Raw genomic sequence first — 24069 nt, forward strand, 5'->3', positions numbered from 1 at the left:
GATTACAGCAACCAATAATTCTTTCGACGTACATATGCGTAATATTAAAGGGATAGTTTGGGTGTTTTGAAGTTGGGTTGTATGACGTACTTATCCATACACAGTTTATTACCTACAGTAGATGATGGCACGCCTCCAGTTTGGAGAGCAGACAGGAGTTACCGCACAGAACCAAAGCAATGTACTGCTGTGGACGGGGCCGGCAGCAAAACGTATTTAAGACACCTAAAAGAAAGGCTCACTTAAAAAAATCATTATCAGTTTAAGTGTATGCGATATTTAGAATATTTTCGCCGGTTTACCTTGCCGGTACACAGCTCTTTCCGACGGGGAACTGAAGCCGTTGTATCCGTCTATGCTCTCACCAAAGCCACCAGACTCCATTGAAAAAAACAGTAATTTTACCTCACAGAACACAGGAGTTGCTGGTCTACTGCTGCCTCGATTTGTTAGTTTGTTTGTGTTATTGAGTGACTTTAATCAAACTAACCAATCAAGGCAGCAGTAGACCAGCAACTCCTGTGTTCTGTGAGGTAAAATTACAGTTTTTTTCAATGGAGTCTGGTTGCTATGGCAAAAGCATAGATAACAGCTTCAATTCCCCTTCAGAAACATAGACTGTATAGCTGTCTGACTGCAAGGTAAACCGGTCATAATATTCTAAATATAGCGTACACTTAAACTGATATGGATTTTTTTATGTTGGCTTTTCTTTTAGGTGCTTAAAATACGCTCGTTCACAGCAGTACATTGCTTTGCTTCCATGCAGTAACTCCTGTCTCCAAACTGGGGGCGTGCCATCCGTCATCTACTGCAGGTAATACACTAAATATGGATGAGTACCTCATACAACCCCACTTCAAAAACACCCAAACTATCCCTTCATGATAAACTTAAAAAGATCCTAAGCCATCCCTTAAACCGAATGTTCAATTTTTGCTCGGAGCATCTTTGAGCATAAAAACCAGAAGGCTCCAGGGAAACAAATTATTAAGTGAATGCAGCTTTAATATGTATTTCTGTAAGCTGTTAACATATTAACATAAAACATGGAAGACAATAAGGCTTCCGCTTCAGACAAGATGTTAGAGAAGGTAAAGATGAAGTGCACCCGGCTCGGTTGCTATCGTCTTTTTATTAGCCTTTGCTGCTGCTGTGCTGAGGCTTATTTTGCAGCCTGCATTCTAATGAGAGAGAGAGAGAGAGAGAGAGAGAGAGAGAGAGAGAGAGACAGAGAGAGAGAGAGAGAGAGACAGAGAGGACGGAGGAGGTGGAGGGGGGGATTGTGTAACTCTGTGTTACATAACACAATATGCATGGCCTTCTCTCTCTCTCTCTCTCTCTCTCTCTCTGTAGCTCAGACAGAGACACACACAGTAGCGAGCAGGAAGGAGAAGATGGAGGCTTTTAAAAGGGTGCTGGAGTTAATGAGGGCGATCTGAAGAGATGTGTGCCGCGTTAGAAAGTCATACCTCATTACGGCACCGTTTCTAATAACGCCGGTGATGAAGATAAGTTGTTTGGGAGGCGAGGGGACGAAGAGAGAGGACCCCTGGCTTGTCTTAGATTAAAACTCAACCATCGAGTGGCATTGGAGTGGGATTGCTGGGTAATTAAAGTCGATAAAATGTTATTGCTTTCACCCTCGGCCCACCTGAATGGTTGGGGAAGAACTGACAGACATTTTGCCGGACATTTCGAAAGAGGACAGATCACAATTGGGATTTAGCCTCGACATTGATATTGCTGTTTCTGTGTCACTTTGCTGATTACAAAACAAAAAAAAACAGTTTTTCTTCAGTTAGTTTTGCAGATTTGTGTTTCTTTCTTGCGCCCTAATTTTTTGCTTTCATATATAAAAGTACTTTCAAGTTTAGTTTCTTCGTTGCTTTGGTGTTTAGTTTAGTAAACTGTTGATTTCGGGTGTGTGTTTAAAGCTTTTTAGAGGAAGTAGCTTCGCCGGCTTGTTTTGCAAATGATGCGTTTGATTTTCCAGCACAAACATTCACATTCATTCACACAGTACAGAACCAGAACACTCCACCTTGTACAAAATTATTTATTTCCGTATTAAATCTGATCTATTACAAAATACCATACACTTTGTAGAAAATTACAGCTCATCTGAGTTCATTTTAACACTCAGAAAATAGATTCAAAACACATTTCCACAAAGCGAGTTTGTACTCGCCGTTTGAAACAAACATCATGAGTAGTTGACTTTCACACAGAACGTCTCCTCCGTCTTCTCCTCCAGGTTGTTCACGTAGACCAGTATCTCCACTGAGCCGGGACTCTGGCTGGGGGCGAATCGGAGTCCGATGGTGTAACTCTCTCCCCCGTTGATCTGAACACAGCGAACACAACAAAACATGCTTCATATCATCATCTGAATACTTTATTTCTCTTCAGCTAGGAACATTAAGAGATGCAACCATGTCCACAAACACAAAGTCCCTTTTACCTCACAGTGATAAAGGTCTTCTTTGCATGTAATCATTTATTATAAATTTGAGAATTTTAGAAGATAAACGGCTCATTCTAAGGTAACAAAAACACAACATTTCTTATTTTCAGGTGATTATACACTACAGAAAACATACCTATTAATATTATATTCTATTTCTGCCAATAGATCCCCCTAAATGTTACACAGCCTGCCACCACTGCTGTTGGGAATAACACCGTATGGCTTCATCCAGACTGCAATTTCGATTATTCTTTTCTCTAAATAAAAGGCAACGCAATACTTAATGTTTGAATGCTTTTCTAGTCAGGGATCAAAGTGGGCAAAAGGATTTTATTTTGTCTCTTTTTTGTGTTTTTCGGTGTATTTCAATCAGACCAGAACTGTCTTCTAGTATTTTCTGTAATAGCCAGCCATAGATGTATAGGTCAATTTGTGGGATTTATGCCGTAATCTTCCCCAAAAGCAGAACAGTATTGATCTCTGCTTTGCTTTCCCTCCTGACAGCTGGTTTTATCGTGGTGAGGTAGTTGTATCACAAAAGAGAAAAGTGTCTCCGCATTTGCTTAATGCTGCGGGCACAGTAAATTCTTTATAAGACACCTGGCGCCTCGCTGACAAGATGGAAAAAACAATGGGCTGTTTTTCACTTTCTCCCTCCTTCTTCTGTCTAATTGATGCAGTGTCTTCTGGACAGCAGCAGCAGCGAGACTCTTAAATAGTTTATGTGGAAACAGGCTCCCTTTGCGTCTCATTCATTTATTTGTTAATTTAAAATGCTGGTTTTTCCATTTGTTTTTGCCGTTTCATCACACCTCAGCTAATGATGGCAGCGACTCCGATACTTCATGTCTGCGTGTGAGTGAATGAGCTATTAGAGACACTCACTGAGGTAGACAACATTACAATAAAGCACCAGCAGTAATGACTTTGTTATATTCCTCCTGTTTCGGGTCTGGAGCCAAACTAGGAAACCATTCAGTTATCTAACAGCTGAGGAATGAACAGTCAACATGATGAGAGGGCGGAAATCATCATCAATGCATTCACTCACCTGTCAAGATGACAAGAAAATCACATCGGTTACAGTTAAAGGTTTCTTTTCCACACAAAAGTTCTTTATTTCTGTACAATCGGCATGTCGGTCAAAACGTTTTTCAGCATCAGTCTGCACATTAGTGATGCATAGTCAGTGATGTAAACGCAATTGCAATTTTTAGGTTGTAGCAAGCTCAGTTTTAAAGCTTGAGTGAAGAAACGACATGTCGGTCCAAACTTTTTCCAGTGTCAGTCTGCGCAGTAGTGCATGGGTGTGATGCACAGTCAGTAATGTTGCAGCGGAGCCAATTTATGATTTTAGCTGAGCAACAAAACTGATTTTGAGGCTGATACCATGAGGAAATATCAGTGCGTGACATCGTTGTAGTAATAGTAAAATGCGGGTGATGTGGCTGTATTGTGTTCTGGCTGCACTACAGTTCCATCACAACTCTATCAGAGTTTAAATGTCCACCGGTACCAAGACCTACAGTACAGGCAAATCTACACAGAAACGTTTTTCAGGTCTATTTTCCTCAATTTTACCTGAGTAACTACAGTGATTGTGTGTGTTGCGCAGCCAAAATACAGGTGACCTACACTCGATACTGTGTCTGAACTCAACTTGTCTAGACACAGACGGAGCAGCTTCTGCTGCTGCTCACACTATAAGACAGTGTAGATATTGTACAAGAGTCAACCTATTCTTCAGCAGCTACATTTCCAGTACGGTGTAAAGTTGTATTCCTGATTGTTTTATGGGAGTTATGTGAAAACGTGTGCGGCTCATTTGTGATCAATGTGATAGTTTGCGGCTGTACTTTCCTAATTTTAGTGCACAGTTAGACAAAAAATCTCGCTGTCATTTCTGATATTTTACACACATGATATGATGAGTACTGTGGGTCTACCTACCTTAGTGCGATTATAAGTGATTATAAGTGCATGTGAGTGAATATTGCAAATTAGTTTCTATCTCCCATTCATTGTCTTAATGCGCTTAAACGGCCATTATGCAAATGCATCAATTTGGCTGCCAGAGTAGAGTTGGTAGGCGCTACTCCTGGCGACTAAAGAGAGTTTTTGTCATGAAAAAAACACCAAAAACCCATCTATTTGGTTTTCTGAATGGTATTCGATCAATTTGACAATACAGGCATGTGCAGAATGAGTATTTAGGTCATACACAATGACGGAATAATTCAAATTTTGGATCCACAACGTTAAATGGTGTGGGCTATGGCGGTCGTAGTGTTAATATTGATTTCATTGTCAAAAACTATTAACGTGTAAGCTATAGCCTGGAGCCTGATTTGGGAGGGTTTTTCCCGTGCAACAGCAACTCTGACGACAACAAAATGACGTTGTCATACAACTGAACTGAATTCTCACTTATATTTGGAGGGAAACGTATTTCCTCTCGGATTACGGTGGCAGTTTTTAACAGTTTTAAACACGTGGTTAACGTTGTAAATTGAAACAAAATCAAATAAAGAACACAACCAAACTACTTGGTTAGGTTTAGTAAAAAAAAACACGTCATTGTTTGGCTTAAAATTACTACGTTTGTTACGTTATTTAGCTACCGACGTAAATTAATAGAAGTGAACATTGACTTTTAGTTTTAGACAGGACACGAACAGCGGTCTCCTGGGTGAAAGTCCTGCGTTTGTTGGACCCATCCATCACCACGACCTCCTCCATACATGGATTATCATTATAAAGGTATTTGTGATACGTCAAAAGCAAACGTAATCCACGACAAATTTCCCTCTAAACATAATTCACAATGCACTTTTGCTGTATGGGAACATCATTTTTTGGAGACAAAGCTGGTAACAGAGTGTGAAGAGAGGAAAGGAGAATGTGAAACTATTTAACAGAAGCAACCTAATCATACTCACAAAAAGCCCTGGGAAGCATCAAAATGACTCGTCATTGATGACAATGCTGTTTGTTCTGTTGCACGATTGGAATATATTATGTGAAATACTCCTAACAGCATTAAATACTGGATAAGTACTCAAAAGGAATTGCAACTTATTATGACAAACTGATTTGAATTGTAACTTTTTTTACATATTGATGTGAGATAATGACGTGAAAGTAGACAAAATACTTGCATGTCAGTGGAAGAAACTGTGCCAGAATACTTCTTCTACACTTCAGACATTTGAAATGATCACCACTGGTATGAGCTTTACTGACATTAGTGATAGATGATTGGAAAATACTAAACCCCAATTTAGAGTAGAAAAGAAAACTTTTTGTTTTGCTTAAGTATTCATCGTTATTTTCATTATTTTATTCTAAACAGTATTTAAACAAGCTGATCAAAAAGAGTTCCTACCATTGGTCAGTAGAACTTTCCATCACGGCTAATGCTCATTATTTACAGGGCGGTAACATCACAAGGTACCATTAATACCATGTAACTACCTGTACTGAAGCGGGCCTTGATTTCCCTCAACAACAAAGACAAGCTTTTGCTTGCCGAGGAGGAATGTTCCCCTCAGGTCTGGGTGTTAATTAAAGTATTGATTTCAGCCTTAATGAGAGTAAGAGAACTGCATGACTTCATGTCTTATCTCACCTGGAATTTATCCTCTTTGAACTGGAGCAGGTCTGGATGGTCGGAGCGGAGCAGAAACTTGCGGCTGCTGGTGTACGGGTTGGTGTAGGTGATTTTCCTGGAGCTGCCACGCCCTCCGCCGACTGGGACACACACTTCAAATGCCTGCACACACACACACACATTACACATTATTCAATTTTTTTAGATAATTGTTTACACCAATAAATCATGAGTGCTCAATTTGCTCGTTGGATTCGTGCCTTGAGACACACTTTTGTAAGACATGGGACTTGTTTCTGTGGTTTAGACTGATAGCAGCACCACCAGCATGCATTACATATGAGAGGAAATCATTTAGACACTTGGCTATCATGTGAATATAACCTTCAATAGTCGGTCAGTTGGTTTATAGAGGCAGACAGCAGTTATAGAGGGGATTGGCTTTGATTGCTGGCCTGGGATCAGCTGTCCTTAGCCTTTTCTTGACACTAGCCATAAAGGAGTTGGCAATGTCCAGCTGACCCAGGAACCCATCAGAATGGTTCAATAAGCTCTGAATGAACTCTGAGTCACCAGTGGCTTTGAGTTATAGACCTCAAAGGGAGCTGTTCATCACAACACTGTTCTTGAGAAGTGCAAAAATGAAAGCCGGAGTACGAATTTAATCTCAAATCGTGTTGGCAATTACACCATAAGAGTACTCCAGCGATTAAGCTTTGCACTACTGTAACATTGTTGGACTCACGATGGACGCTTATAAAAGACGGATCAAAATTGATACAGCAGAACCAGAGATATATATATATTTTTTTTACTCCACACATTCTTCTTTATTGCCAAAACCTGGTGCAAACATTACCCACAATGCCCACTTCTTTCTGACTCCACACCATACACTGTATATAAGAAGTGGACGTAGTCACCGTGATCCATCCATTGGTTTATTGACTGCCGTTTTGAAACCTTGAGTTTGTAATTTTGGAACCAGAAGTGACACGAGAGGGGGGAGCTAAATACAATCGAACACAACATTTTTAGAAGACCAAAATGTTAAAATTAACTTTTATGAACTAAAAACACACTGTGAAAGGGTTAAAGTTGTAAGACAAAAACACAGACAACACCCTGAATGGACAAAGCCGCGGTAGAGACCGATATTTGTCTAATATCGCAAACAATAAAGCTAATGTCATGTCTCAGGTTTTGGAACAGTAACTCTCAGCAATATTTAGCTTTACTTTTTTAATTCAACGCTATCTTTAGTTACTTTAGGTGCACCAACATGTTGTGGAGATTAACCAGCTGCTGCACAAGTTAAACACCATCAATTGGTGTTAATGGTACAATAGTTAAAGTATTTTTTTTTAGCATCGCTGGGTAACTTTGGCTACGGAGGGAAGTAAAATTATAAGGTGTGAAGGTTATAATTCAGTTTGGCACACGGGAGATAGATGCCGGCAGATGTTTCACACTGTAGGCTATCTTTAAAGGAAATAGTGTCAACCACATAATTTGGAACAGATGAGTGAGGCTGTGATAAGAAGGTCTGTGACTTTGACGCTGCAGTGCTCAAAGCCTTTGCTCTTCAAGCAGACACCTGTTGCTGGAACAGTAAAGACATGAGAGCCACCAACAGTTACCAAAAGCCTCACCAGTTGGAGAAAGATGGGCACACTGTTTGATGTGTGAGAAGGGTGCTCACACTGAAAATGGAGACATAATGAAAACATACATATTAACATTTTAAGTAGTGAAGTCATAAAGAAAACTCATACCTTGGACAGTACAGGCCGGTGGACGTTGAGACAGAGCAGCCAGGCGGTGACCAGCCGCCGGTTCTCCACATCCACCGCGTTCACATACAGGAAGCGGCTTCCCGCTCGCCATGGTTGCACCTTCATCTGGAGCTCCTGCACCGCCGCGGGAGGCAGAACAAACACACCGTCTGGGTCCACCTACAGAGAAGGTAAGGGTGATTGAGTTTGGCGGTACGGTGTGAAGATGTTGATGGGTGGGTTGTGAGAGTGAGAAAGAGATGATTAATGAAGAGAAATAGAGGCATTGACCAAGTGACAGAAAGAGTGTGACAGAGAGACGTTTTATAAGGACAGAATTGATGGGAAAAGGTGGTTAACAGCGTCAGAGGAAAATAAAGGAGGTGTTCAGATTACAGGAGAAGAGTGGGTGAGAGAAAGGGCGAATGAGGTTCCGGGGAAAAAGGTAAAGAGAGGGGGCAGACAATGAAATGAGAGAAAGTCGAAGCAGAAAAGTGACAGAGAGACAGAGGGATGTGAGAATGAGATTCACTGTGCGGCTCCTTTTCAATCTGTTGAGAAAAGCAAAGCTATTCTCTGGCGGTGAGCTTTATCCGGTTTTATAAGACTCCTCCGATGCATTCCACAGTGAGCTAACCTGCCGAGAGTCAGATCAAAGCGGGCGCTGATGCATACAGTGAAATCTTTTTAAAAAAAACATCTGTCGCTCTTTCAGCCAGTACCCTACTTCTTCAGGGAGAACACGTTTGGGTCTTACTGTATGCATCCGCGGTGACTGTGACAGTCCATCACTTTTGTTTTTCTTTTTGAGTAATATGAAATGCCCTTTTACTGCAGCTCTGACTGAGAAACATCGTCAAACTCTCTCCCCTTTTGCACCCGGTTAGGAATAAGAAACGATCTGACAATCTGACACCCCTGGAACAGTTTTTCATAAGTTCAGGGAGCATACAACCAGGGCTAATTATTCAGATTGTGTCGAATTGTGTCCCAACATATGATATGATTGCAGAAAGTAATGGTGGAAACCTAATAAAATGAAATGAAATGACATGAAAGAGACCCATTATGCTGTCAATCTGCATTTGTACATTCTTGATAATGACTCGAATCTTAACCTGGGGTTATTACAAAAGAGAGTATTGCTGTTCAATTTCTTCCTGCTGCTAAGAGAACAATTTGCATAAAATCCTTTTTGGATATGCGGTTTGAATATTGCCGAGACAGAAAGAAATATGTCAAGAATAAAGCTCTCGACGTCTCATTAGATAAGACAGATTCAAAGTATTATTTGAGCTGTTTTGATTCCACTTTCTCTCTTTTTATTTTTAATGTTGCTTCCCATTTGTGTCAGCCGTGTTTTGTCCCAATTAAAAAAATCATAAATCATTAACAAAGGGAAGGCAAAAGTGAATCGCGCCAACGCCTCATTTTAGATTAAACATGGGAATACCTATGAGCGGTAGGGAGGATGTAGATTTGCCCCAAACACTTAGCTCAACACTTTGAACAACTACTACTGTTGGTTACACGCTCTTGATCTCCTTGTAAAAATGGCAGTTATGTGTGTAACTACAGTGCTATGAATTCTGGGTAGTTTTCAGTGTTTCTGGCACTAAAAACTCTCCGCTAGAGAATCCAAAACGGACCCTTACAATAGACTGTATATAAGATGTGGATGTAGTCAACGTGATGTCACCCATTGGTTTGTGGATTGGGGTTTTGAAGCCTTGAGTTCGGCATTTTGGCCGTGGTCATCTTGGTTTTTTGCAACCACAAGTGACACGAGAGAGTGGAGCTAAGTACAACAGAACGCTGAATAAGACATTTCTAGGCGACAAAAATGTTACAATTTAATTAACCAAAAACACAGTGAAAGGGTTAGAGTTGACAAAAACACGAACAACTCCCAGATCGGACAACGCCGTGGTCAACCAGAGGAGTCGCCCCCTGCTGGCTATTAGAAATAATGCAGGTTTAAGGCACTTCAGCATTGGCTTCACTTTTCAGATCCGAAGGTTGCCGACTGACCCTGACGTAATGCAATAAAAAAGACCCAATCCAAGAGGAACCTGAGGGACAATCAGACTAGATCCAAATAGACCCAAAAATAATTAGACCTCATCCAAAATGACCCAAATAGAGAGAACACTGGCAGCAGCATGATGCTCCACCAATTAATGAGCAGCTAGCGTCCAAAAGAGCAGCGATGCCACTTCACACTCTCCATCTGCCTCAAAACACATTTTCTACTGCAATGGTTACGAGGCACACAAGATTAGAGCTGGTTGAGGGTCTGTTTGGATATTAGACATATTGTTACACTTACAATACAACACAACAAGACCCTTTTCTGACTCTGAATGTGGACCCGGCACGACAAAAGTGTGTTCAGTGTGAAGTTACTCTTGAAGACGTGTACCTCGATCTCCTGGGGGTGTGATGAGAAACATTTGACCTTGCGAACAGCCTGCTTCCCCCTCAGCACCAGTGATTGACAGCTCCGCTGTCCAGTCACACAGCTGACATCCACACGCTCCAGGAAATGCACGTAAATCTGCCAGATCTGGGAGGGCGCCGCCATCCACTTATCACTACAGAGAAAAAACATCATCAGGAACAATTAAGCTGACGCCCCCTGGAGACGCAGCGGGATCAGCGTGAGGTCGGAGATGAGGAGGGCTGATCTACGGCTGTGCGGCAGCATCATCATCATCATCCTCTGACTGCTGAGAAGAAGGGAGTTCAGTGTCAGTGGCCCTATAGCTGAATGAGAGAGCTGTGAGTGGGAGGTGATGTAGTCACCTACTCAGCCCCTGCTCCCTGACAACAGCACTCAAGGAGCATTTGGGGATATTTGGAATAGAAATTCAAGTGATGTTGGTTTTGAAAGGCAGACAGGGTAGTGTTGGATCGAAGCTGCTAATAGGGGATATTTTCAGGAGATATTCAGCATTTTTTACATGTTGTTACTGCCACACCACACATTTTCACACTGGATTGCAGAGCATTTCAGACAGAAGGTGAAAAGAAGTGCTGCAGCACAGCCGGTATGAGAAAAGTAAAGCTTTTTTTGAACATTAAAGTTTTTATGTTCTAGTAGAAACCCAAAAAATACAAGTATGCACCTGAAAATAAGCATAATAGGTCCTCTTTCCTAAAACATTTCCTCAAAACAAGGCTTGATTATCAACAAAACATGACTCACAACTGCCCTCAATCTCCCAGGTTCACCGCACGTCGGTTTGGGTAATTTGATATAAAATATCAACTACAAAGGCTCCTCCATTATTAGCTAATCTTATGGCCGTGTCTTGTAGAGGGGGCTATGTGTCAAAAGCTACCTTCAACTCCTCCTCTATTATTTCAATTCACATTAAACTCACATGATGCACATTCCTGAATAACTTTGTGTTTTGTCTACTTACCACACACTAATTGACACACAGATAAATGTAGGGCAGGTTCGTATAATTCCAGCATATAGGAGGACTGTATGATCTCATTGTCATGTCACAGTCTGCTACTGTGTTTAAAATAAAGTGTTACCTGTGTTCTGGCACTTTGTACTGTATGTGCACAAGCGTGCCGGTGATGCAATCCACACTTCTGCTAACTAATTGGCAGATTTTTTTTGCAAAATGCTTTGTGAGGAAGAGAATGTGCTTTTGCTGAGAGACACTGAATGTTAACATAAATGCGTTTACCAGAGAGCTCCACAGGGGATCTAATGCAGATGAGTTCTGCAGCAAATATGTAACCAATCAAAACTTTATCACACCCATCATATGAGAGCTGAATGATAAATCAGTAACTTTTAATAAGCAGCTAACATTGGCCCTACCTATTAACAAACCCACACATATTATTGGTCTAATCTGTGACAGGGATTTGGAAGACTAGAGGACGGGTTCTGTAACTTCAGGCAGTCAGACCACCAAACCTCCATCTGATTAGTTCATTAATTCAAGCCTGCGTGAACAATTTAATTAGTCCAAAATAGAATTCTTCTTCAGGCTAAGCTGTGTGTATGTGTGTGTGTGTGTGTTTGTGTTCACTGTGTACGGTATGCTTGCTCAGTAAATAATACATACGTAAAAACCATCACAAAGAACATTTTTATGTGTGGACTGGGACTCCCTGGCACTTTCAAGTACACATCCTGAGGCTCCCCTGGCACCTAGACAGAAACAGAATAAAAGGCAGAAAGATTTAAAAAATGGAAGGGGTAAAGGACAAAAGGAGGCAGAAACAAAAGGAAACCTCACATTAGAACTTTAAATGTGCATGGCATGGTGCATGGGCAAGGCTTTTGTGTATCAAAACAGCTTGAAAATCATGACAGGTGAGCTAGAATAAAGTGCTTTCCCCCCCCTGAACAGGAAACGGTGGTGAAGCTATAATTCAAGCAAAAGAAAATGATGTAATTCTCTCACCAGCATCCTTGTCTGGCAGATGATGTTAGGGTCACTGCAGCGTACGGAAATGCGAGGCGAGACATCTTGGTCGGCAACTGGTTAACCCCATAAAAAGAGAGAGAAAATGATTAATATACAGACAGTAAAGATCTGAGCTAGACGTGTATTTAAGCAGTTTGACATAGTTAAGAATGGTATCAGCTCTAGCCGTTGGTAAGTACAAGTCTAATGTGATATATTAATGCATACATACATGCATATATACACATAAATATGCATATGTGCTGTACACACTGTGCTATTTTCTTCATATTATCCATTTCACATGTTCTTGCTTTTCATTTCCTGCTCTATTTCCAGATGCCTCTGTGTTGTTATACCCTTTATTTGTGATAGAAGATTGTTTTTGTTGCTATTTCAGTAAAAACACAATAAAAAAAATGAAGGTGGAATACATTATTCATTGCCATCCATCTTGTACACTGTAAATACGTTTTTTGGTATCTGTGCAAGAGTATGCGTACATTTACGTGTTCATGCTCCTCCTGGAGAGTTTATACCTTTATACCTACAGAAGATGTATACACAATACTAAAAATTCAATAATATGCAAATGAATAAAATGCAATAAATCTTATACGAAACTATCCAATCTAGACGCAGGGAGGAAGGGTGGAAGCTGTGGGATATTTGGAGTAACCTGCGCTACCTGTGGGGTCGTCCCAGGGCGGCAGGCGGATGGCTTTCTTGAGGAAGCAGAGCTCGGGATGGTAAAGCCGGAAAGTCTGGTCGACAACGTGCGGCGCTGGCTCCACGTTCACCTGGCAGATGGCCATCGGCTTGCCGTCTTCTGCTTTGAACGTAACCTGATGAGGGAAGGTGAAATGTCAGCAGTATCCGCAGCATGCAGCGTCTCTGTGATGAAACAGCATTTACATCATCACAGGGGAGGAAAACTCCTCAAGCCAAAATAATAAAACAGTCACAGCTCGGTTAGAAACTCCATAAAGGAGAGTAACAGTTTAACACCATTTGGGTCTTTGTAGTTTTGTCATTTTTAGCTGTTTGTAACAACAAAGTCTGAAAGGGCAAAATCAAGAGTGGCCACACGATAAGACTTGGTTGTAAACAAGCCAACAGTTTTGCCAGATTATCTAAACCATCTTGTGACCCCTTAAAAAACCACTCTGTGTACTTTCGACCCCCATGTCAAATGTTATGGTCTTGCTGCGCACCTACTCTGTTCATAAACTGTGAGCAGTTTGACCAAAGAGTGTTTTCTCTTTCTCCGACTGTTTCATTTAAAGAAAGTTTAAAGGCCAGAAGAGTAGGAAGTTTAGAGAAAAGCTAAAAACATTTTGTGCAACAGAAATATATATTTTTCTTTCTTAGATTCTTGTAACAAATTTATATTTGGACCCTTTGTGAGGTCCGAAGGACCGGGGGTGATTCTAGGGTCAGACCTTTATGGGGGCTCAGCCCCTAATAAGACTGAGCCTTCTACAGCCTCTTAAATATATGGGATCGCTGTCTCAGAGGGTTTGATAATTATTATTTAGAAAGAGTCTAAAAAGAGTCTAAAATCGCCAGTGCGAAGGAACCATTGATCCAAACCACTTTATTTGGAGGTACAATAAATATAAGAATGAGCGCTGCTGAAATGTTGGTAGAAAACATTGCACAGGAAAACTGTGCACAACTACGTTAAGTATAGAAACGTCAAAGTTAAACCAGGATGTCGGTCTGTAAACTGTGATGGATGTTTATTATGAATAACTCCACCATTGTCATTTTCTCCTCCAAATAAATTTGACTTGGGGGTTTGTTTAAAACTGTATGAGTGCTTGTAATTTCATTAGTTCACCTGTATGCTCAAACAACACTGGTCCTGTGTCATTAGAGATTTAGAAAATACCTACATTATACATTCTACTTTCATTACTCAACAGAACTGGAATTGCCATGTTTTCTCCCCAAGGCAGTTGCGCTCTAAACAACATATAGAGCTATTTAAAAAGCAGCCTTTGAGAAGTTTTTATTTAAAAATTCACCAGAGAGTAAGACGATGATGATGATGGAGCACGCTGTACACTAGAATATAACAGTTGGCTTCACTCCGACTGCTGAAACCCCTACAGACCTGCTGGATGTGCTTTGAAGTTTGCTGCATTAAAATAGCCCTCAGGATCTGATTCACGCAAATCAACACAAATGATTACATATGATTACATACGGTCTGAGACCTGCTATATACACATACTGTGCACACTGGAATTGCTAACCTTCTCACGTACCGTCATACTTTACACCATCTTAAACTAGTGTTTGCTAAATGATATGATGTTATACATAAACTAGATCTGCGTTTAGGGATTACAGATTACATGTAACTGAATTGCAGGATATGAATTATAAAGAAGCTTATATACTATAGTACTGACTACTATTTTATTGACTATTTCAAGCAATAGTTTGGTAAAAAAAACTGTTCAGAGACAGAGACAAGTTAGCGATGTGGCAATGTCAGTCGGTCGGACATTATGGGTCAAATTTGGTTCAGATATTTATCGTGGATAATCACGATCCCTAATTTATACTAATTACTTATCCAGAGTTGAGGATATGCATAGTGGACAGATGTAGATTGAGGCAGAGACACGATGTGAGCCAGGAACTTATCGTCCAACATCAGTGGCTGACCTCACTAATGCACTTCTGGCTTAATGGGAGCAAATCCCTGCAGTCAGGTTCCAAAATCTTGTGGAAAGCCTTCCCAGAGGAGTGGATGCTGTTATAGCAGCAGAGTCGTGCTGATTAATGAGTATGTATGGGCGTAATGTGTGTGTCTCCACATACTATGAACTGTAGAGTATCATTACTCATAAAGACGGAAGCAGTTTGTGCAATTACTTCTTACAATCATTCATACAAATAGACATTGTGCAAGTAAATCTATGCAGTGCCAGAATACAAAAAGAGTTGCCGACCACCGCAACCGCGTAACAGATTTAAATATCTAGGCATGAGTAATGGACTACAGATAGAAGTTAACTTTCCACATTCTGGTCACCGATTCAGAAATTGATCCCTGCCAAACAGCAGCTGTCCAAATCGTCGATGCGTCAGATTTGCGCTGCCCATGCTGACCTGCAATAGTGGCCCATATCTGGCTCTGGTGATGTGTGCTGACTGACAGCGGTGCCAAAGCTGGCGTCCTGACAGCTCTGCTGTTGGGGCTTGTCAGTTTTAGCGGGACACAGATTTGATCCAGACCCGACCTATTTGACCTCTTGACAGGATTTTTGCTCAGAGCAGCAGTGCTGACACTGGCACACGAATACATACACACACACCCTAGGCAGACACACACACACACACACACTTGGCAGACTGGCAAATATTTCATCACCCCGTGCAATGGGGGAGCTTCAGGGTACTCTACTCACCGTGAACAACAGGATTATTACGAGGTACTGCAGGTCAGCGAACAGTGATGGATATCTCTTATTTAGTAGTATAAATGTGGCCATTTGAAACTCACGTTGGGGCCGAAATCTCATGAGTTTCATGACGAACAGAAGTTAATTTTGGTGACAGCTGTAGCATACAGGGGCTACAGAGCACATAGAGATGTAGAGCACATCGTCTTATCTGAAGTACATCCGAACAAGCACATTCACATTGTTTCTCCCTCCTCTACACTTCTTATATAATTATAAACGGTTGAATAAATGCATAAAACGGGGGAAATGACTTCAGAGTAATACTACACACATGCATGGCCCATTTAAAGTAGATTAGCCAGACATATCAAGCTGTCCTCCGATCGCAGATAGTTTAACCCTCCAGCCTGACATTTATTAGTCGTAGAAGATAAACAATGTTCAGTAAGATTAAAGTGATTTCCAGCATATCATTTTGCTTGACAATCTTGTCTGGCTAGTGTAACTTTTTAAATAGTTGACACTTCAAAGTGTTCTTTGTGTCTGAGCTGTGATTGTGTGGGAGAGGAGAGGAGGAAGGAGGCGGTGCACTGCCACTCCGCCGAGACTTGTCTGGGAGTGTGTGTGTGTGTGTGTGTACACTACATGTTGTTAGACAGAAAGTTAACCTGACTTAATTCCAGATCAAACGCTTCCCACTAGTTTAGGTGGTTTTACCTCCCCATACTCTGAAAATACTGAAAATAACAATCAATTTATATACCCTTAGATGCTAAACATGTTTCAAATAGACTGTATTTAATGTTTTTTAACCCTTTCCTTTAGTGTTATATTTATTTTGGTGCATGTAAAAGGTCTGCCAAGTTACAAAATCCACGCCAAAGGGAGTCACTCTTTCAGACAGAGGGTGAAAGGAGATGCTGCAGCACAGCCGGTATGAGAAAAATAAAGCGTTTTTTTTAACATTAAAGCATGTTAACATGTTTGGTAACACTTCATTTTACAGGTCCGCAAATTTAATGGTAATTAGGTGATAATTAGCAAGAAACCTATTTGAAATTTCTTTGGAATTACTGCCAAATTACCCCAACACTGACCTCAAAATTTAACGAAAATGACTTTAATATAAACATTATTTAATAATTATATTCCACTATTTCCAAATAGCTGGCAATTTATTTAATACATTTCCAGGAAAAGAATACAAAGTTAATTGATATGCTTTATTTCCATGTCTAATAATAAGCAAATAACTTCTTTGAAATTTCTTAAAAAGCTCCCTGAATCATGACATTAGCTACCAGGTTACATTAGTGTAGACAATAAGTCACACAACGGTGAGATTTGTGCCTGATCAGATGTGTCTTCTATTAGTTTTGGTTTTCCACATCCGATGAAGAGCAGCGCACAGCCACTTCTCAAGTAGCTATTTTAACGATTATATGCTATTCTAGCATATAATTATTAAATAATGTTTATAATAAAGTAATTTTCGATAAATTTTGAGGTAAATATTGGTGTAATTTGTCATTAATTCCAAAGAAATTTCAAATAAGTTACTTCCTAATTATCATCTAATTACCATGAAATTTGCTGACCTGTAAAATGAAGTGTTACCACATGTTCTAGTAGAAACACAAAATACATGTTTGCACCTAAAAATAAGCATAGTAGGTCCTCTTTAAAGCTTTTATCATGGCAGAAACATACAGTATGTCCACATTGCATCTCAAATCCATATCTTAGTATAATTCCAGCCTGGAGACAAACAACTAAGGGATTGAGAAGCAGATGACTACAGAAGGAGATAAGAAAGGTCCAAATAATACACAGAAAATATCACACAAAGCACAAGTAGCACCCTCCGTACCTTGATAATCTTGGCAGCAACAATATTGGACAGGTTCTTCTTGGCCACCTGCGAACCTTTGCCTGTCGGCGGGAAGCTTGGTCCCTGTGAGGATTAGATAAGAAACAGAATCAAAATTGATCATCTATCAAAAACCAGCAAATGACCGCAGAAATAAAATCACATGTGCACATCAGGCAAGAAAACTGTAAGAGATCACACGAAGCAGAAAGAACCAAAGGGTGTAAAAAAAAAAAACAGCCATCTACAGGAGATAAGAGCCTACTGTGTGTAAATGCTCCTTCTAGCATCAAATTAACTGTGGAGCCTGAGTTGCCATTACATGTGTATAACTTGCCCTTGGGATGGATCAGTTATGTTTAATAATCCTTGAGGTGTAGTGACATTTAAATCAATGAAATTTCAACTTTTATCACTGCTCCATCCCACACTGTTCTCACACATCTCTGGACCACTCAGATTTTGGAATCAATAAGCAGACTTGTGAAGTGTTACGACACCAGAAGCTCGAAGGAGAGAGTAACTTTGATCTTTCACTTGGTGGTGATGGAAATACGTAGTGACTGGACAAATCCAAGCATAACATCTGACTGCTGAAATACAATCCTATTTGTCGAGAATACTGCACCCTGCAATAAGTTGACCCAGCCGTTCCATCAGCATCAACCTCAACTGTACCTGAAGGGCCATGGTGTGGTCGCAGAGGAAGCTCTGGTATTTCAGGGGGATGTGGATGCTCTCCTTTGGCCTGAGGTAAACCCTGGGACCCGGGGCACCTTCCTCCAAGTGGAACATGTTCTCCTCCAGCGGCGTTGGGGTTTTGGTTAGCGCTTTGAAGTAACCCCACTCCTCTGTATTAGTGATGACACTGGTGGGAAAGATTAAAGGACATGAGTGCGATGAAAGCATGCTCCTGTACATCTTTAACGGATCCACCCAGGATCAGAGTTGGACTTGTTACACTATGAGGAATAAAAGACTACTGCACACTGTTCATTACATCCTACAGTATGATACGATGGTCTCCAAGCCCAAACTGAAATAATAACCTTGATGACATCATCTGGGTTATTTTTATGTTTTCAAAGGCTGAGTACTCCCTATGACTAGTAAATTGATCTTCATGGGCACAATCAGTGAAATGCCCCTTTAAAATCAAAATTCCCAGTTGTTTTTTAAAGTTTTTTCCTAGAAATCCTGTCAGGAAGTAAACTGTATTAAATCACTTTCATAACAAATGCCCCCATGTGATGTGCATTAGTGAAAGACTTTAAAACATACATAAATGTAACATACAGAAACTTGATTTCTCCAGTAGCCAAGGGGGGGCGATGAGAAATGTCAGAGACACATGACACAAACATGAGAGCAACAATGATGTTGTGCCATTTATCTTTGACATTTACAAAGACGTACTGAAGTGGTGTCAGTTAGCAGAGCAGTCTCCGTCTAATCATAACCTGAAATCTGCAATAACTGATATTTTTGGCCACTTGGGAGCAGTGGAAACAAGTTGTGAGCGCATATCATTTCCTTTTAAGTTGATATGGCAAACATTCAGCAGATACAGAGCAACATTATCATTTATTTGGAGTCCAACATTCACTCTCTTTTAGCTCTGTTTTTGGACTCTACCGACTCCTGGGGGAATTATCTGTCTCTTTAGCTGCTACATACTCGCTAACTGGGTCTGTCTGCTGTTTGGTGCTCAGCAGGTGTACAGTGGGTTTTTAGAGCTTTTTTCGCTGAAAACTTCTGCCTGCTATGGCTGATAACGACGCTATGAGAGCAGTGAGAGTGAAACAAAACAGTAAACTTGTGGACCAGATAGCTTAACAATCGGCTGAAATTCACTATAAAGCTTAGTAAGAAAGGGAGCTGCAGATTTGGGTGACTATTCTCCGTAGGTTCCTCACTACGAGTGATCCCTTTCACCTTGTCATAATTGTTTTCACATTATTCTATGCATTGTTACTATAAAAGTATTGATTATAGCTGTTTTAAAGTGTTTACTATTTTCATGGAAACAAGATGTTTGAGTGTGGGAATATCCTTTATGTTAATATGTTCGAGTACAAAATTACCCGGATCTGCCGGAGATCTTCCGCATCCCTGGAGCCCATAGAGCAAAGCGGACTAGCGTTTCCTTTAACCTCGCTTCCCAGACGCTTGATCTTTGCTTATTCACATGAACAGCAGCAGGAACATTTTCGGATTCGGCGATTAATGCATTTTACAACTTTTAGGACCTTATGATTTAAACAAGGACTATTCAAGTGTTGCTGATTTACAGATGTCTCTTTCCCAATGTAAGTTTATGGGAAAAAGTCTTTTGGGGCCCAATGGCATCATGTGACAGACACGGAAGTTGTAATTCCACGGTTTGGCCACTATGTCAAATTTGCTTCAAAGCCCGGCGCTCTTCGTTGGGGCTTTGATTTGATGCATGACCATGGGAAACCATGGGAAATATTCCTTACATACCAGATCTAACTCCTCCAAGTGATCCAGCAATGCATCTAAAACAATACAATTCCCTTTAGTACGGATTGATTTCCCATTCTTACAAACTAATTCTAGCAATGTAAAGTTCACTGTAGAGTGCCAACAATCGAAGTGAGCCAATTCCACGGTCGAGCAGTCAACACACAGAACACAATGCTTTCCTTTTAATTACCGGCGGCAGTCTTCATAAAAGTGTATAGAGGTCAGTGAAAGCCCCCCCTCCACTCCCCAACAAATGGATTTCCAGGGAGAAAGCAACAGGAACAGATAAGACGTTCCAACAGGGGGAGGTCTTGTCTCCGCTCCTTCCTCTTCCTTTGAATGCAAAAATTTCACGCACAAATGCATAAAGGGAAGTGCTGCTTGAAACTTCAAAGGGTCCAACCCATGGGCAGGGAGAGGGGGATTTCTCTCAATAGGAGAGCGAGAGTTTATGAATTTTTCAGGGCCCCACCTCGCTAACATTAGGGCGAGATGCAACAGTCAATTCCACGCAACTTATTTGGAGATTCCCACCTGTGCACTTGGAATAAAACATTTTTGCCTGTGGCTTATCACAGTAACAAAGAGTCTGAATGTGTGCTTCACCTGAGCCTCCGTAAAAGAAAAAGAAATTGATTCATTTTTAAAGAAAGCAAAAAAAGAACAAGGTAGGAGGTGAAGAGGACAAACAGACTGAGGCAAATGGAGGGAAGAAGGAACCAAATAAAGATGATTAAAAGGATATCAAGAGAGACTTGAATGAAAGCAGAGAGAGAGAGAGAGAGAGCACGGAGAACACCGGTAATGAGATGGAGAAATAATGAGAGTGAAAGCAGCAGCATGGACAGCAGCAGAGGAGCTCCTGTCACTCCGCTAGCCAGCAGTCATAGCTCACACTAGGCTCTGAGAGGCCAAGTGTAAAAAGGTAGCCATGCAAAATGGATGGCAACAGGTAGCAAACGCGTCCTCCACTTCAAGAGGAGCCTCTGGGCTCTGAACCGCTACCGACATCAAAGCTACAGCTAGCCTAGCCTCTCTCTAAGTACTCTCCCTTCAAAGCCCGATGCTGGATTTCAGGTTGAGGGTCAGACTTCTTTTCCGTTTGTTTCTGCAGAACAAAGCGCTACCCAAGGCCTCGCTTGTGTTGTAAAGAAAGCTCCTTGTCAAATATTGGCTGAAATATTGACAAGGAAGTAGCAGCAGAGTAGCCTCGGTGCACTGACCAAGCTACGGTTCATGCAGTTCAGGATAACAGAAAGTACAGGGGCCATGCAGTTTTGTTGTTTGTGTACATATTCTCTAACCCTTCAATGGCTTGGCAGAGAAGTCTAAAAAATACTTTATGTCGCCTCAAGTACAGCTAATAAATGTTGTACATCTCAAAAACAGATATGCATGTGGCAATGACATATACAGTACATTTTGACTCTAGGTGCCAATATTTTCGAGAGAACTCCAGTTTGACTTGACAGTAGAGGAGGGTTGAATACTGGGGATTCACATCCAAGGATTTCTTGGGAATTCTCAGCAAAACCAACTTCCTTTTTCCAGGAAACAGTCCAAAGTCCAACCTTGAAAATGTATTATTACGGTGCTGCAGTTGTTTAAAGGGTGGGTCATTTATGATTTTTAAGGTTTTTATATCATTCTGTAGCTTCCCAGTGGTGTTCCTTCAAATACAAACATTCAAATTACTGGTCTTAGTGTATGTTTAAGTGTCAAAATGCTATTTTCCCAAGCCCTTCTAAAAACTTTTCCCACGTGACCCGACATCAGTTTCTGCATGATGCTTCATATACAATATAATATACATCCTTATAGTCAGTATATTAACGTCTCATACAGTTACTTAGATAGCGCTCGGCATGCCCCCAGTTTGGAGAAGCAGACAGGAATACCAACACGGAAGCTAAGCAGTGTACTGCTGTGGACATGTTAGTTCGAATCAGAAAGTCACACAATAACACAAACAAACTAACCAATCGGAGCAGCGGTAGACCAGCAACTCCCGTGTTCTGAGAAGTAAAATTAATGTTTTTGTGAATGGAGTCTGGTGGCTTTGAAGACAGCGATATAGCGGCTTCAGTTCCCCGTCCAAAATCCAAACGAACCCTTTCAGTTATTTCCAAACTTAGTACAGCTAGCTTTGACTCAGCTAGTGCTAGCCCTCACATTATTCATAACCTTATTGATAAGCTTCGATTAGCATACTTTGGGAACCTATGTCACTGCTTTTTGCTAACTGCTGAGTGGGCGTTAACATTTTTTTTTAAAAATGGAAAAGAACAAAGATGGACCGCCCTTTAAAAACTACTTGTTCAGCTTTATGGCAAAATGTTATTTATTGTGTACGAGTACAAAATTTGTATTAGAAAACTTTGCAGGCGGTTCAACAAGTAGATTAATCAGACATGGAGTGCACAGCAGCATTCTACAGGTGGAGTATTGAGTGCAGAAGATCGCTCCAACGTTACAACTAAATCCAAAACTTCCTGGTAAAAAAGTGATAAAATCATTCAACTCTGATATAGACCTAGTTAACAATGACATTATTGAATTTTCCTCATCTCTTCTATGGCAATCACAGCTGCATAGTGCCACAAAATGTCCACGTGTTCTGGGCTGGGCTGAACTCGGTGAACTGTCTCAACCTGACTGCATGACCTGAATTTGACTGGTGAAACCCACAGTGCTGCGTTAGAAACACATCAAATGCAGAAGCTTCCTTTGCTAATTTACACATTTCTGGCTCACGGTAGAGGTGGCAGACGGTTTGGTGTAAAGTGTCACGCTGCCTCATCAGGAAATAAATAAATAAACTAACCGGGCGCTAAGCCGGAGAGAGGACAGATGCAGGGATTGATGACTCTCAATTAGACCTGGTAGGCCCGGTGGCCAGGCTAATGCCATAATGATTCATCCATGGCGCACTCCAGCCTTTGTTGATCAACGTGATATATGTTAATCCAAAACTCAGGCATGAGCAGAATCCATAACAAAAGATTCAGCGCTGAGGGATTAACGACGACGCTAACTGAAGGAAACAAACACGCCATGGATACCAAGAACGGGTGATCCAGGAAATATCACCCATAATGGCTTCTATGTGTGGATTAAAGGGGTTATTTAGCATCTCACCAGCTTTATGTCTTCATCTGCATCAAGGACAAGCGATTGTGCTGCTGAAGGAGCTAGAACCTTCTTTTTTTATAGGCCGGCAGTATGTGCTTGAACAATAGAGTGAAATGTAGCGACGAGGAGATGGCAGAATTTATTTTATTTACTCATGCAGACACACACGTGCAAAACGTGTTTGGAAATGTGGCCGCTATTTGTGCTGAGAAACTAATAATCTATCTTGTTTATTCATAAATAAAAACACTCTGTGAACAAAATTTAAATGTGTGAGGCGTGCACACAAACCCTGCTGCCTCAATTTAGAAAATTCTGACTAAATAATGCACCCACCACACAAGAGTAAATAAATGCTAAAACAGGCGCACATGCGAACCTACACACATTTAACACACCTACACACACACGTGCATCATATCAAAACAGGGAGCAAGCTGTGAATCAGACTCCCACAACCTGAGTAAAACACACAGTCACACAAACTTCAGTGTTTCTTCTTTGGATGATGGGATTTCTTAATCATTTTTGTTACTTGCATCACTATACGGGAGATGCACCATTCCTTTTAGAACCTGTTTATGTTCTCATATCTATTGTTTCTGTTTCCACTGTCTGCGCTGCAAGAACCATAAAGGCTATAACATGCTTCACAACCAAAATTAATGTCAATTTTATGATGATGCTTGCCTATTTCCCAACAACAAGTAAAGGCCCAATCTATGACCCACATCTAAAGAAAAAGGCAGTCCCAGTGTAGCATCACAATTGTAGAAAAGGAGTGTGGAGGTGACAAAGCCAACTGGTATGAATATTATGACCTAATGATAGTAACATTCAGTTTTATATCTATGGTAACATGAA

The 24069-nt window shown here is 40.9% G+C and overlaps 1 protein-coding gene across 1 annotated transcript in view; it reads right to left on the bottom strand.

The window, feature by feature from the left end:
* Positions 1-2041: 2041 nt before the first annotated feature.
* The window catches only part of nphp4 (nephronophthisis 4), a 178362-nt gene continuing 156334 nt past the window's right edge, over positions 2042-24069 (bottom strand). Inside the window, exons 22-30 of the mRNA XM_037773417.1 lie at positions 18265-18454; positions 17587-17670; positions 12983-13139; positions 12292-12368; positions 11950-12035; positions 10278-10449; positions 7856-8035; positions 6099-6242; positions 2042-2347 (exon numbers count right to left, since the gene is read on the bottom strand). Coding sequence (XP_037629345.1) covers positions 2207-2347; positions 6099-6242; positions 7856-8035; positions 10278-10449; positions 11950-12035; positions 12292-12368; positions 12983-13139; positions 17587-17670; positions 18265-18454 — 1231 coding nt within the window. The 3' untranslated portion in view covers positions 2042-2206. The remainder of the gene's footprint in view (positions 2348-6098; positions 6243-7855; positions 8036-10277; positions 10450-11949; positions 12036-12291; positions 12369-12982; positions 13140-17586; positions 17671-18264; positions 18455-24069) is intronic.

Source organism: Sebastes umbrosus, chromosome 6, assembly GCF_015220745.1.
Source record: "Sebastes umbrosus isolate fSebUmb1 chromosome 6, fSebUmb1.pri, whole genome shotgun sequence".
NCBI lineage: Eukaryota > Metazoa > Chordata > Actinopteri > Perciformes > Sebastidae > Sebastes > Sebastes umbrosus.